A 14,471-nucleotide genomic window follows, 5' to 3' on the forward strand; every position below is an offset into this window, starting at 1 on the left:
TTTATTGTAACTTAAAAAAAATAAATACAACTGTAACTAATTTTTGTGAGCAATATTTCTCTAAAAATTTAAATTCTGTAGGATACTTAAACTCTTCTCTGGCTAAAGGAAAGAAGTGTCTGTGGTAATTTGCACAAATATGCAAGTTTAGCGGTGCCGGCTCATCTTTCTAGTCAAGAAGACCAAGGTCGATGTGGAAATAGACGTAAGGAAAGTAGTCTTGGTTGCTGAGTTGCAATCCAGGGATCTCCACGGATGCCTGCAAAAGACATGGTCACATTCTAAGTGCATGAATTCGTTTCTTGTTTTACTTTCCTGTTTGAGGAAAGCTCTCTAGGCATTGACTGTATTTTCTGCCCCACCGTCCGCCCCCTACCCCAAACACACACACACACAGCCTCTTGTTAAACTTTCACATTTGTGAAGTGTAGATTTTCCTAACAGTCTGGCAGGTACCACTTTTGGAAAGTACCTCCCATGTGGAGAGGCTGACCTTACTGTAGAAAGGCAGCTCTTTCTGGATAAAAATATACCTACATCCAATATACTTGCGGCTCCAACTTCATCCAGATGTCTGAAGACGGAGTTCAGAACCTCTCTTAAACGTTTGGTGGATGACTTCTTATGCGGCTGGAGGAGAACCGCCTGGAAGTTCACTGGCAATCCATACCTGTTCAAAGTGCAGAGGAGTTACTGCAGATACGGGTAAAATGAACCTGACACTGTAGTAAGAATGAAAAACGAGGCAGCATAGCTCAGGAAAAGAAAACTCGAGTGCAATGTCTGCGGTCAGAAGTGAGACTAATTGCTAGATCCTTGTGTGTGGAAAGATCTCTAGAATATGCTCACCCACTTCTGATGGTGACAGTTTTTTGACTATAGAGCCACGGGGTCTCTGGGGTGTGTGTAATCATCAGGTGGTGAGGGGTCAAGCTGAATGGAGGCTGTTTGACTAAATATTCTGACTCCAAAGCCTTCGTCTAAAACCCAGCTTAGCTGACATACTTTTCTCCACTGAAAAAAGCACACGCACACACACGCAAATCTGGTTTATCGAGATTGTGAATTCCTTTTGCTGAGTTTTGGGTGGACAGAAAGGACTTTAAATGGACTTTGTGTGCATGAGTACCTCTGAAACCACCTGCTGGCAGCTCTTCGTGTGGTGGTATCTCAAAACACTTGAAATGTTTCCACTGAGTACTACATACACAGGAAACACGCATTTTGTGATTCTCAATGTTTTTAAAATACATGTCTATACTACCAGTGAGCAAAGGCTTGGATGTTCGATACTTATCACCTGTGCTGCTTCATGCCGGAGCCCAGCATGTGAAAGCTGGCCTTAAGATGCCCTTTTACTGCCTGACCTGTTAGTATTACTTAGTTTTAATTTCTCAGTCAATGCCCATAAACTAGCCCCTGGCTCTCCCGTCCTCATTTGTGGCTGCTAACGGTGCAAAGTGTCCACTCAAGTCCTGAGGTCTCCTGGTGGATCTGCAGAAAGGTGAAGTAAATACGTGAAAGGGCCATTTGTTAATTGCTTCACTGTAACCAAGCATAAGACGCACCTAGTCCCGTTGCCTTAGAACACTGGCTGAGCGGGGCCCCGCCAAACCCGAGAGGTGAGGGCCACGGAGGCCGGCAGACGCTGGCAGGGATGGCGGGGACACCTGCGCCAGATCGTGGGTGAGAGGGTGGCCCAGCGGACCGCCCTCATTCCTTTGTTCCTTGTCACCAAAGCTCCGGTCACCCAGATGACGCTGAGGACCGGGTTGTAGTGCTTCTGGAGAGCCCCTATTACCCGGACGCGCAGTAACCCTCGCCCTGCCTTCCCTCCTGAACTTCCTCCCCGAGCTCCCAGTGCCCTGGATACCCACCCCACACCCTCGACCTCACCAGCGCAGCTCTACCCGCTTACTACAGGGAAGTCTGCAGCCTTCTCAAAGGGCGACGGTCACCAATCTCACAGCCCAGGCAACATGTATGCCAGGAGATGGCACTCCAGCTCCCAGGTGCAGCTGCTAGACCATCACTCTGCTGCCGGGACACAGAACCTGCCTCTACCACCCTCCAATCCGGTCATCCCACCGATTCATCAGCAGGCTGCTCTGGAAGATTACCCTCCTGAACAAGGACCCCGTCTTTTGAGCTCTCCTCCCCTGACCAGCCTGTGAGCTCCTTGCAGGCAGCGGTCCGCATCCGTCTTGTTCACTCACGGCTCCCCAGTGCACGGCGGATAACAGGCACCCCATCAGCACTGGCTGAACGAATGCTCTTCGCCCCTCATCCAGCCTCCACGCCCTGCACCCCTTTCTCAGCCCACTCCCCTCTTGGTTTCAGGGTTTGCACATTCTTCCAGATCCTTCCAGACCTGTTCCTGCCAGCCCTCCCTCCAGGTCAGTTTAGTGAACACCTCCCCATCCTGCTCAGAACCTGCTTTCCAGGATCGGCAGGTCAGCTCTCCGCTCCTGCCTCCTCCAGGCCGCCCCCCTGCTGCCCCCTCCTGGATGCCTCAGTAGAGTAGCCTCCTTCTACTCCGGGCCCCCTGGCGGTGAACCCTCCACCTGCACCCTCCGTGCTGAGAATACTGCAGCCGCCACCCTCCCCTTTAACATGGCACGACTGCAGCTCTATTTACAACAGCCAGGACATGGAGGCAACAAGTGTCCATCGACAGATGAACGGATAAGGAAGATGTGGCACATATATACAATGGGGTATTACTCAGCCATAGAAACGAAATTTGAGTTATTTGTAGTGAGGTGGATGGACCTAGAGTCTGTCCTACAGAGTGAAGTAAGTCAGAAAGAGAAAAACTAATACCGTATGCTAACACATATATATGGAATCTAAAAAAAAAAAAAAGTGGTTATGAAGAACCTCGGGGCAGGACAGGAATAAAGACACAGATGTAGAGAATGGATCTGAGGACACCGGGTGGTGGAAGGGTAGGCTGGGACGAAGTGAGAGAGTAGCATGGACATATATACACTACCAAATGTAAAACAGATAGCTAGTGGGAAGCAGCCGCATAGCACAGGGAGATCAGCTCGGTGCTTTGTGACCACCTAGAGGGGTGGGGTAGGGAGGGTGGGAGGGAGGGAGATGCAAGAGGGAAGAGATATGGGACATATGTATATGTATAACTGATTCAGTTTGTTATACAGCAGAAACTAACACACCATTGTAAAGCAATTATACTCCAATAAAGATGTTAAAAAATAAAAAAATTCTACATGTCCAGAAATAAAACAAACAAACATGGCACCATCGTGCCCTGTTTAAAATAAAAATTCCCTCAACTCCCTCCCGCTCTCGCCCCACATCCGAGAGCACCCAGTGTCCTACGTCACCCAAGCGTTCAGCCACTACACTCGAGCTGCCCACACCAATGGCCTCCCAGCGGCCGCATCCCAGAGGCAGCTAAAGCCTTACCCTTCTGATCCCTGACTCACCCATCTCTCCCTCCTCCGGCCTCTGACATCACACAGGCTTCTTTGCTTCCACTCCTTAAATGCTGGTACATTCCCCTAAGCGACTCTCTGTGGGTGAACCCATCCACACACATCAGTCATCACTGGTGCTCCCTGATATCCATTCCCCACTAGAGCTTCTCCCAAGATCCAGACTAATGACCCAGCTACCGGCTTCTCCAGTCTCGCCATGGCCCCACCACTCACCCAGGGCCCGTTTCCATTCTCACCTTGGGTGATTTAAGCCCGATTCACTTCACCCTGAGAATGAACCAGCACTTCCTCAGCTGAGGACTGGTCCGCTTCTCTTTGATTGGATTCAGGCCACAAACGTGGGGCACCTCCTCTTTGTCTGACTCTGCGCTGGGTGACAGGCAGTGAGGCCAAGTCACCCCAGCCCTCCCCTCCAGCTCTCAGGGTAGGGAAAAAGGGCAGAACCAGCTCTGAGGAAAGACACAGCAACAAGTGCGAACCGGGGGAGAAGACCTATGCGGGGTCCGAGGGTCAAGAAACAGGCGAACTTTACCCATCTGCTCTAATCAACTTGTTGGTTTAACATCTATTTTCTTAGCTTACGCTCTCTCCATACGATGGAATATGAAAAAGCCATTAAGGAGGAGCGAGTATCTCTATGCATACTGATAAGACTATAATGCAAAGCAGATGAAAAAAGCAAGTTGCAGAACGTTAAGTATAAGTGATGACATTTGGGGGATGAGAAGAGTCTTGAAACCATTACCTGGGATGATCTATGGGCAGTGGGGCTGCGAGGAACTTACATACTTTCCACAGTACATATTTCTGAACTTGAATTTTTTTTTTTACAGTGTTCATGTATTACAACAATTCAGGAGAAATAAAAAGTACAGTTTTTGAAAATGTCATACATTGATAGTTTTGGAAGGAATTATTCTTGCATATACTCAGTTGACTGAGCTTAAACAAGATATTAGGGGCCTCCCTCTCGACCTCTCACTTGAGCAAAACGGGCATCCTGTAAGGATGGACAGGCTTTGCCACACTGGGCCTAAGAAGCCCTGAGTTTCAAGGTGAGCAGGGACAGACTGGGGCCCGTCTACACTGTCGATGGCTGGAACACTCCGGGTCATCTCGAGTGTCCCTTCAGCCCAGCGCCACGATCCTTGCCATTACAGGGGTCTGAGATGGTTCAGAGGATGAGGAACCACCATCAGAGCCGGTCTGTATTTGGACAGAACCACAGTGGCAGCCACGTGGAGGATGCACTGAACGCAGGGGCCCAAGTAACAGCTGGGCGGGAGAGAAAGCAAAGGCACGATGGAGCGCTGTCAGGGGTGCGTGAGGTGCAGGGAGGTGCGGGGGGACGTGAGGATGAGGCAGCGGAGGTGTCCAAGCGGGCCCTGAAGGTTGAGGAAGGACCTGAGGCCACCGGTAGAAACGGAGATCAGGAGGAAGGGACGGGGAGGGAAGATGAGTCAGGAATCCAGTGAAGCCGGTCGGGAAGTGCACGGCAGCAGAGACCTAGGAAGCCTGGGCAGGAAAGAGAGAGCAGGGCAGTCAGCCTGGCAGAAGGGGCCCAGCAACACCACCCCAGAGGGGCCGAGGGGCCCTGGAGCCTGCAGGCCAGAGCAGGCCAAGCTTTGGGAGAAGGGGGCAGCGGCCGTAAGCAGTGCTGCCGAGACCCCCCCATAGTTCAGGACACGGGATATGTTCAAACACAGGAGAAAGCAGGCTTCAACAGATATTTCCTGTTTGATCCCAGTTTTGTAAAAATTTTGTAAAAATAATGCGTATCTGCGGAATCTAAAAAGAAATGATACAAATGAACCTATTTACAAAACAGAAATAGACTCACAGACTTAGAGGATGAATTTGTGGTTACCAGGGGTGAAGGGTGGGAGGAACGGACAGTTAGGGAGTTTGGGATTGACATGTCCACACTGCTATATCTTAAAGGGATAACCAACAGGGACCTACTGTAGAGCACAGGGAACTCTGCTCGATGCTATGTGGCAGCCTGGCTGGGAGGGGAGTTTGGGGGAGAATGGATACATGCATATGTATGGCTGAGTCCCTGTGCTGTGCACCTGAAACTATCATCACAACACTGTTAATCGGCTATAGTCCAATATAAAATAAAAAGTTAAAAGAAGTTATGCATGTCTGCAAATTTAAAGAAACAAACCCCAAAACTCTGAAGGATGCTGGTACACCAGCATGTTAGCAGTGTTTCCTCTTGCTGCTTTCACTCTTTGGGATTACCTATAGTTTCTACAAAACAGTGAACCTAGTTTGCATTTGTTTAAAAAAAAAAAAGGTAAAGTAAGTTTAGCTGTTGTTGGTTCGGTTTGGTTTGGGTTTTACTTTTTGTGCGGCCTTGAGGGTTAGGCCTCAAAGCTCAAGGATGGAGACGGTCGGTGCTGGTGTTTCTTCCAGGAGCCCCTGGCCCCTGGTGGGCTGCACAGAGGGGGTGGGCGCAGCAGGACACTAACCCCATGACCGGCAGGAAAGGGCCAGAGCACCAGACAGCAGGGGCCCTCAGGACTGAGGGAAGGGTTATTTGACGGAGGAAACCCTAAGCCTGTTGCCAAGAGCCAGGAGTTGCAGAGGAAGAGTGTAGGAAAGCCAGGGCGCGTCCCAGAGGAGGCTGGAGGGGCCAGAAGAGGGGTGGCAGAGCCCAGGTGGCCCCGGAGCTGGCTACGCCCGCCCGCCCACCGCAGGACAGCCCAGGGCGGGCGTCTCGTCCACGCACCTGAGCACAGACTCCACAAACACTCTCAGGGCCTTGATGTGGATCCAGGCAATAAAGGCTTCGCTGAAGTTCACCTTGAGCCATCGCAGCAGCGGGCCCTGCAGGGACAGGAGTGCGGTGACCCCTCCCGGCCAGTCCACCCAACGCCCGGCCAACAAAGGACGTGGGTTTCGACAGAGCAAGCCCCGAGCTGAGAAGAAACGCCCAGGGGCCAGCAGGAGCAGCGAGGCAGTCCGACGAGGCCAGGGTGAGGCCCAGGCCCACGTTCTCCAGGGCACCTGGCGCTGGGGCAGCTCAGTGGGCCTGCCAGCCAGCACACGCATGGGGCCATCACCCACCGGGCTGCGGGGGGCGGACAGCCCCTGACCTCGGGGCGTTCAGAAGGCAGCCAGCAGGCTTCTGGCTGACACTGCGCCGCCGAGGAGCCCCCCTTCTCGAAGGCTCCACTCCAAGTCCCGGCACCATCCACCAGCCGCCACTTCCAGGGGGTTCCTCACAGCCCCACTGCACGTGGCCACAGCCACTGTCGCTAATGCTGGCATGGCTGGTCCTCCTCGGATGCCCACAAAGGTCAGGGGTGGGTCAGGGGCGGGCACCCAGGGGAAGAGAGCTGAGCTGCCCGACCACCATCCCCCAGCCGGGACCTGCCCCATCACCAGCTCCAGCCACCGCCAGCCAGGACAAAGGCACCCTGGCCAGCAAGCACCAATCATTGCTGGGGGAGGGGGAGGGGGAGCGGGAGGGGCAGCTCTCAAGAGACCCTGCAGATTAGGAGGAAGGCATGATTCTGGAATCCCTGAATTTAAGACCTCAAAAGCCATAGTAGATAACAGGAAACGCAAGGATTTGCTTTCTCCAAAGATGCCTGCGCGGGCAAGGACATGCGAGCCGGGGAACCCCAGGGCTCCCGGGGAGATGCTTACCTCACCCTCGCCCTCACTCTCTCTCTCTCTGTCGTTCTGCCCCGCAGCGGGCCTATCAGGGTTCCCTAGCGGGGTTACCTTAACCTGGTGGTCCGGGAAGGTGGATGATCCCTTTTTAAGAGCAACACAGGAAGTTTGCTAAAGGCACAGAAATGATTTATTAATCTTTCAGCAAACATGCATCACAAACAAATAGAAATCGATTATTCTCACGGCCTGAAAAGCACCTGAAGGTGGGCTCAGGCATGCCGGCCCACCCTCGGCACTTGCGTGCTGGTTGGACCGGAGGTGTGCCGGTGCCATTGGCACTCCCCCTCCAGGGCGGAGGGTGTTCAAGTCCTCGGCTTCCATATTCCAGGGGCAGAGCCCACAGCCCCTCCCCCGGCCTGGCCTCCACCAGGAGCTGCCCCTCCCTGGACCGTCTGTGCGACCAGCTCCGCCTTCCGGGCTGTCTGGGCTGAGTCAGGGTGTCTCTCCCAAGTCCAGCTCACAGTAGCCTCCTTGGCCGTCAGGATGCACTTAAGCACGTTACATGCAGAAAACTGGTCAGGCGTGCTGTTAGCACGCATTCGACCCTTTATCAACCTTCTCTGCAGACAGGTGCAAAGAGCGGGAAAATCCCACCCTGTGCTCTCAGAGGGAACTGACACCCAGGACCTAGGTAACAAAAGGACGGACGCAGGATGCTGGTCCTACGCACCTCCAAAAAGCCTAAAGGGGGAAAGAGATTCTTAAGAAGCCGGGGTCGGGCTGACCCCAGCTGACCCCTGCTCGCTGGCGCCCGGCAAGAGCCTCGCAGGCAACTTCAAGTTTCCAAGTTAGTTTGTCCTTCGGAGCTCCGCTTCCCCTCCACGGAGACCGGGCAGGGCTCCCGGGGGGAGCAGGGAGCGGAAGTCTACACCACACGAAAAAACGCCAGTGAGCAACCTGAGACAGAGACGCAGGCGCTGGGCTCGGGTGTATCACCCGGGGGTCTGTGCCAGCGCGGAGGTGGGTGCCAAAGACTCGCCCTGGTCACCTGTGAAAGGTGCCACCGCCTAGCTCCCTCCAGAGACACCGCGGGGGGCTCGGGCCAGGACTAAAGCAAGCGGGGAAAGGGCTCAGCTAAAGAGAAGGCTGGAACCTTCCTGGGATATTAGGGTTCCGGGCGAGCTCAGGTGGAGGAGGAAACCCTTTGGATCTCAGCTCTTGCTGGTGAGCATCTTTCCTGCCTGGTGAGTCGGGTCCGAGGCCAGGGGCTTAGGGCTCCAGCTCAGTCCTTAGTCTCAGGAAGGGCCCGGGAGCCTTGGCCCAAGCCCGACAGACTACGGCTCTAAGAAGTGTGTGTTCCCTCAGCGCGCACACACGTGTCCACACACGTATGCGTGCGTGTGCGCGCGCGTGCCTTTCTCCTCGGGGACAGAAGGGTTTTATACGATCAGCTCCCATTTCCTCCTCAGAGGGGGATGGGTCCATCCAGTGGGGCTCTGGGGACCCCATTTCCGGGGCCCCGTGGCTGGTTCTCACTCCTGATGGGACCAGGTGTCTGCAGTCCCTGTGCAAAGGCCACGGACCCAGAGAGGTCAGGCGGGATGCACAGAATCCCCCAGCCCGAGGCAGGAGGAGGCCCGGGGCACAGGCACAGCCCCACGGGAGGCACTGGCTCTTCACCCAAACACACACTCACAGCTTCGTGTTTACACACCAACTTTCCTCACCCCTCCCTTCCTCTCTACTCTAGAGGCTGAACTGGAAGTTTCTCTGAGAACCCTCCCTGGGGGGACTGTAGGGCAGGGGACCTGAACACATGCCCCCCGGCTCAGCCCCGCTCTGAGCTGAAGGATGCTGAGTCCCGAAGGTGCCCATTCTACAGAGCGACTTTCTCAAGGCTACACCATTCACGTTTCAAAAATGAAAATCTGTTCTTCTCTCTCTTGAGCTCAGCTGCCCTCACACATGAGAAGGTTCTGAGTGGCTGTGGTTGGAAGTCTCTAGGATAAGCACCCACTCTTTGCTAAAAGCCTTGGGGAGGTAAATACAGGTGCCGGTGATGGGGATGTCACAGCACGCCTGGACGTCACACGGACCAGGGCTTCGGGTGGCAGCTACCTGCACTCTCCAAGGCGGCGGCCCTGCCACTCTCAGCACAGGCGCTCCTGCCCGGAGCCCTGATAGCCTCGCTCGACCCCAGGCGGCCAGGTGGGGTCCTCTCCCAGGGCCAGTGCCCGTTCACCTCTCAGAGCCTCACTTCCTCCTCTGCAGAATGGAGCTAAGAGTTCCTTCCCGGAGGGCAGTGCCGGGCTGCGTGAGATCTCCTACAGCAGGGCTCACGGCTCACGTGTCACCTCCAGGTTACCAATACTTGTCACCCTCCCCCAGACCCTGTCTGGCAGCCCCAGGAGTGTGCACCGGGCAAGTAGGGATGTTGGCGTGGGTGTTGGGACTTAGGCGGGGCCCTTCTGCTCCAGGCCTTGGGTGCGCTGCGCGGGCACCAGCCAACGCCTTCAAGAAAATCCTCGGGGCCTGTATCATAGACTCACGTATTGTTGCTTCCTATCCGACAGCAGTCTGGTCATCTCTTCCCTTTCCCTTTTAATTTCTTTTTCATCATAGTAAAATTCACGGACAGTGAACCTTAAAACAAGCAAAGGAGAGGCTTCCGCTAAGAAGCTTCCAGTCAGAGCAGAGACCCCCCCCCCCCTCCAGTGGAGACAAACCAAACCCGGAGAAACCCACCGAGGCCAGCCCTTACTTATTCTCTTTGGCTTTGGTTTTGAAATCGTCAATCACTTTTCGAAACAGAGTCACGGTGAAGAGGCCACACTCGTTGTCCTCAGCTATCAACCTGTGGGAGAGAAGCGTTTGTTCCCTGGACTCACCACCAGGCCCCGGAGCTGGGCCGGAAGGAGCCTGTCCTCTCCCCGGCGGGGGGTGTCGCTGCAGGGGGAGCCTGGTGGCCCTGGCGGCAGCGAGGGTGGAGAAAGCGAGGGCGTCCCTTCCTAGCGCCTAACTCCTGGCTGCGCGGTGTCAGCTGCCGGCGCCTTCCCGGCGTCTCCTCTCCTTCTCTCACCCTCCAGGCTAGGGCTCCAGGGGCGACCCAAACGCCGGAGACCTGCTCGGATCTGGGGTGGGCCCCAGGTCATGAACTGGCCGAGAACAAGCTGCACGCAGGTCTTAGTCACCTACTGCGCCGAGCGGGGCACGCCAGCTCTCACGCGCTGTGGTTGTAACGAAGCAGAGGAAAAGGTTCCAGATGGTGGAAACCATCCCACGTGGGCATTCCACGCCCAATGGCACAATGTTCTAATTAGACACGGTCTCCCTGGCACACCCTGATGCAGGACCACTGCGGTCGCTGTCCTCAATGTGGGGGTCACTGGGGCCCGTGGTCTGAGTGTCTTTGAGTCCCGCTGGCCAGATGACCTGACCATGGGCGCCCTTGGGCCCAAGCAGGGTCTCGGGTCACCTTTGCTGCTTCTCCGAGCCCACACCCATAGGGGCTGACCCAGGTTCCAGAAACCTTTCCAGAGTAAGCTCAGCAGACTCTCAGGTGCCCCCCGACAATGGAGGGCCTGGGGGTTCTGGTCTGAGAAGTCAAGCCACCTCCTGAAGCAGCCTCTCCTGGCAGAGTTCCCAGCACTTGGCCATGGAGAGCCAGCATTGGAGAGCAGTGAACGCTCCTGCCAAGCAGGCCAGCGTCGAGGGCCAGCTCCTCTGCCGGCCTGTACGCCCTCCTCCTCCAGCCTCCCCCGGTGACCTCAGGCTGTGACTGTCCTAGCCCTGCACCCTTCAGTTTAGCTCCTGACTGCTCTCTCCCGTGAGTTTGTGACCCTGGGAGAGCCAGCAGGCGCCCCAGGCCAGAGGCCTCTGGGCTGGGATGGGAGTGGGCAGGGCTGCCCAAGACTCATGGAGAAACCATTTAAAGTGCAAGCTATTTCAGGCATGGGAAAAGGCACAGAGAATACACACCCACGTATTCCCCGCCCAGCTTAGGACATAAAACCATTTTCGTACAATAGAAGCCCCACATGCCCTCCCCAACCTCATTCTAATCCCACCCCTAGGTCACCGCTGTGCTGAGTTTGGCGTTTCTCATCCTCAAACACCCACAATTCCGTGCACCTGCATTACCCAAGTCACATACAGTTTAGTTTTGTCCATTTTTAGATTTTAAATAAATGGCTTCGTGCTGTGTGTCCCCTTCTGCAACTTGCTTTCCGCTTAACACCACAGAGCGAGATTTATCCTTGCTCATGCCCGTAACGCTAAACTGTTGATTTTCCCAGCTGTGTGGTATTCATGGTTCAAATATGTTCCTCTATCCCTTCTGCTGTCACTTTTCCAGCCCTCACTGGCCGCTCCTGCTCTGACCCCAGCAGGCCACACGTCGAGACTCTTTTTCTCCCCTGCTCGGGCTCTGTGGCCATCACAGCCAGGCTCTTGATTGACCCTCAGGTGGGGAAGAATCCAGGCCAAGCTGAGAATGCAGAGCAGAGCACAGTGCAGGCCCTGCATGCCCCGAGGGCCGGAATGTAGTCAGGGAGGGCTTCCCGGAGGAGGGGGCAAGGAAGCGGGATGCTGAAAGAGGGAGGGAGTCTGGCATGTGGCTGAGTGTGTGGCTGTGAAGGCACAAGTGTGGAGGGCTGAAGGCACTTGTGCTCTTGGGGCATGTTTGGTGGCTAGGTGCCCCGGAGCACCCACACACGCCCCCCCCCCACACCCCAGGCCCTGGGGCCAAGCTGAGGTCTCACTTACTTCGTCGACCGTGGGACCACCATGTCCGAGAGGGATTCGTAGGTTTTTTGCCATTGTACATAGCTTGGTCTGTGAGAGTACAGAATCGTTCAGTGATTTTTTGCAGAAAAGACTGTGGAGTGTCTTAAGAGTCCAGGAAGCTGCATGCCCCTTTCCCTGAGGGCCTGAGAGGAGCAGGGCCAGGGGCCAGACAGAGCCCCAAACATCCCCTGAGGCACTGCCGTGTGGGACCCCTGTCCCCAGCCCCATCTGGGGCTTAGCCTCCCCATGAGGCCCCAGGCACCATGGAGCGGCCGTGAGAAGGACTCAGGAGATTCCTGCTGGGGGCTCTGATCCTGGTCCTGTGTGAGCGTGGGCAAACCAGCTGACCTCTCCGGCAGCAGAACAAGGGAACAGTAACAGCCCCCGCCTGACCCCAGGCGTGTTGTGAGGGAAACGAGCTCCTGCGTGTGGCATCGGGCACACAGCAGATGCCCGAGAAATGACCGCTTCTGTCACTATTACCGCCACAAGCACTGTCACCTGCTCCCCTGACCACCCCACAGCTGCCATTTAGGGCTCTAGGATCTAACCTTGGGGACTCCCGCTTCACCTCTGTTGGGCAGGACGAGTGTCCTTCTGTGATCACCAACCCAGATGGAGACCCCAAACCACTCACCTTCCTGGTCCACTTACTTGGGAACAATGACCAGAAGTGTGATCAGATACTCAGAATCCAACACAAAGTCTTCTTTGCTCACAATATCGCTCAGTGTCCGAGTGAAGAGGTTTCCCCTGAATCCACGTGGGACAAAGGGGTTGTGATCAGCAGAAAAGCACACAGAGGCATCCCTGGGCCTGTGGGATGCCCAGACCCCCAGCCCTCCCACGACACGCAGGTGTTGGGACAGCAGGGGCAGCAGGGGACAGGAAGGTTCAGGATGCTTCCTGGGGAGGGGGGGGGGCCCGGGCTAAGTGTCCCCCGGCTGTGTGTCTGGGCGCCCAGAACTGCTGTGCCTGGCGGGACCCCAGGTCCTATCACCAGTCACCCGAGCTGAATCCAACACCTCGGTCAGCTGCGCTGCCCCGGCGCAAGCCACCGGCTGTTGGGAGGGGATCGCTGGCGCCAGGCAGCTTATGTTACCCAAATGGAACACAGCGGTCGGCTCACGCCACCACCTGGGCCACTCCGGGCAGAGACAGGCCCAGAAGAGGGCTCACTTTACACACCTTACAGGTCCAGCAGCCAGGGGACATTCACCTGAAATAGCTTTGTACGTGTGTCCAGTGGAACCTGTCTCATCAAGGTCATGGTATTTTTAGCACAGGGACCAAGGCTATTGTATCAGCCAATGGGCCAGAACACAACTACTGGGACGGTCTGTAGCATCAGCACGTAGGCCATGAGGTTAAATACCCAAGCGCACGTTGCTTCCCGAGGAAAGAGTTCGCGAGCCCTTAGTCAAGGCAGAAGCTTTAGGTAAAAAGCCGTCCCACAGGGCTCTCCAGACTGCCCCGCCTGGAATCCACACGCCCCCTTCCCCAGGCCGACCAGCCATCACTGATAAGGCCCTTAGGGTCCCGGACTCCTTACGCTATCAGACCTTATCTGTCCGGTCTTATCTATAAGACCTTATCTTACACCTGCACCCCTTGCGCAAAGCAGACTTTCCATAAATATTTGTTGAGTGAATAACTGTGAGCTCTCCAAGTGCAGAAATGATATTTTATTCTGCTTTGTATCTTTAGGGCCTAGCATAAGGCCTGAGTATGGTGGGTACTTAATAAACATGGATCCGAAGAAGAAAAAGAGAAACATCAGAGGGAGATGGAGACTGTCGGACCCTCTTCACCCTCCCCTCCTTCACTCCGTGTATGTTCAATCAACCACTGTTACTGTTGGCCCTCCCTGCCCAGCACGTAACTCCTGAAGAGGCAGGAGTGTCTCCGTGTCTGTCTGTCCATCTGGCTGGCTGGCTGTCTCTCTCAGACACAGACACCCAGCTCACCCAGTGATCTGAAAGGCCCGTGCAGGAGCCCGGCTTAGACGCTGCCCTGGCCAGGCCCTGAGGCTGCAAGGAGCGTGGGACCCCGAAGACTCACGTGGATTTCTTCTCCAGGTTCTCCAGATTTGTCTTCAGAGCGTTGTAGGCGGCCGTGCGGGACTTCAGGTCCGTCTCAATCTGTGCCAGTTGCTATTTGGAAAAGCAAGAGTTTAAAGAGTTTAAAGAGTTGGCTGAACTTTTCACAATTGCCGCAAATTGCTCCTGGCGTACTTAAGGCAAACGCTGCACCCCGCCCGTTTGCCGGGATGGCTTGCGTTTTTCTCCCCTCTGCTCTCCCAGACCTTCCAGCATTTGACCCTACAGTGAGCTCACCCCGGGAGGCAGGGAAGGGATTAATGGCTTTTCTAGGCTCACTTAGCAAGCTGAGTCTTGTCCCGATTTCAAGCCCATCTCGTGCTCTCAGGGCCCCCAGGGCCCCAACTCCATGTGCTCTCAGGCTCTGCTAGAGGTCAGCTCGGGCTGACCCCCATTCCGGCTTCTCAGGGGACCCGCTGTAGCCCAGCCCCGACCAGCACCCAGGTCTCCAGGCTCAGCTGTGCCCCACGGCAGCCCCTTCCTGTTCTGT

General features: G+C 55.4%; 1 protein-coding gene across 4 annotated transcripts in view; it reads right to left on the minus strand.

The window, feature by feature from the left end:
- Positions 1-119: 119 nt before the first annotated feature.
- Positions 120-14,471, minus strand: part of ATP6V1C2 (ATPase H+ transporting V1 subunit C2) — a 55,324-nt gene continuing 40,972 nt past the window's right edge. For 2 of the 4 annotated variants that reach the window (XM_079941289.1, XM_079941292.1), the window contains 9 exons: positions 13,944-14,035; positions 12,537-12,635; positions 11,862-11,930; positions 9,859-9,951; positions 9,647-9,740; positions 7,128-7,265; positions 6,205-6,302; positions 538-670; positions 120-259 (listed from right to left, as the gene is read on the minus strand). In XM_079941289.1, coding sequence (XP_079797415.1) covers positions 170-259; positions 538-670; positions 6,205-6,302; positions 7,128-7,265; positions 9,647-9,740; positions 9,859-9,951; positions 11,862-11,930; positions 12,537-12,635; positions 13,944-14,035 — 906 coding nt within the window. In that variant the 3' untranslated portion in view covers positions 120-169. Of the gene's footprint in view, positions 260-537; positions 671-4,404; positions 4,983-6,204; positions 6,303-7,127; positions 7,266-9,646; positions 9,741-9,858; positions 9,952-11,861; positions 11,931-12,536; positions 12,636-13,943; positions 14,036-14,471 lie in introns of those variants that run through there. The other 2 variants (XM_079941290.1, XM_079941291.1) reach the window with 2 other exon arrangements.

The sequence above is a fragment of the Stenella coeruleoalba genome, assembly GCF_951394435.1.
Source record: "Stenella coeruleoalba genome assembly, chromosome: 13".
Classification (NCBI taxonomy): domain Eukaryota; kingdom Metazoa; phylum Chordata; class Mammalia; order Artiodactyla; family Delphinidae; genus Stenella; species Stenella coeruleoalba.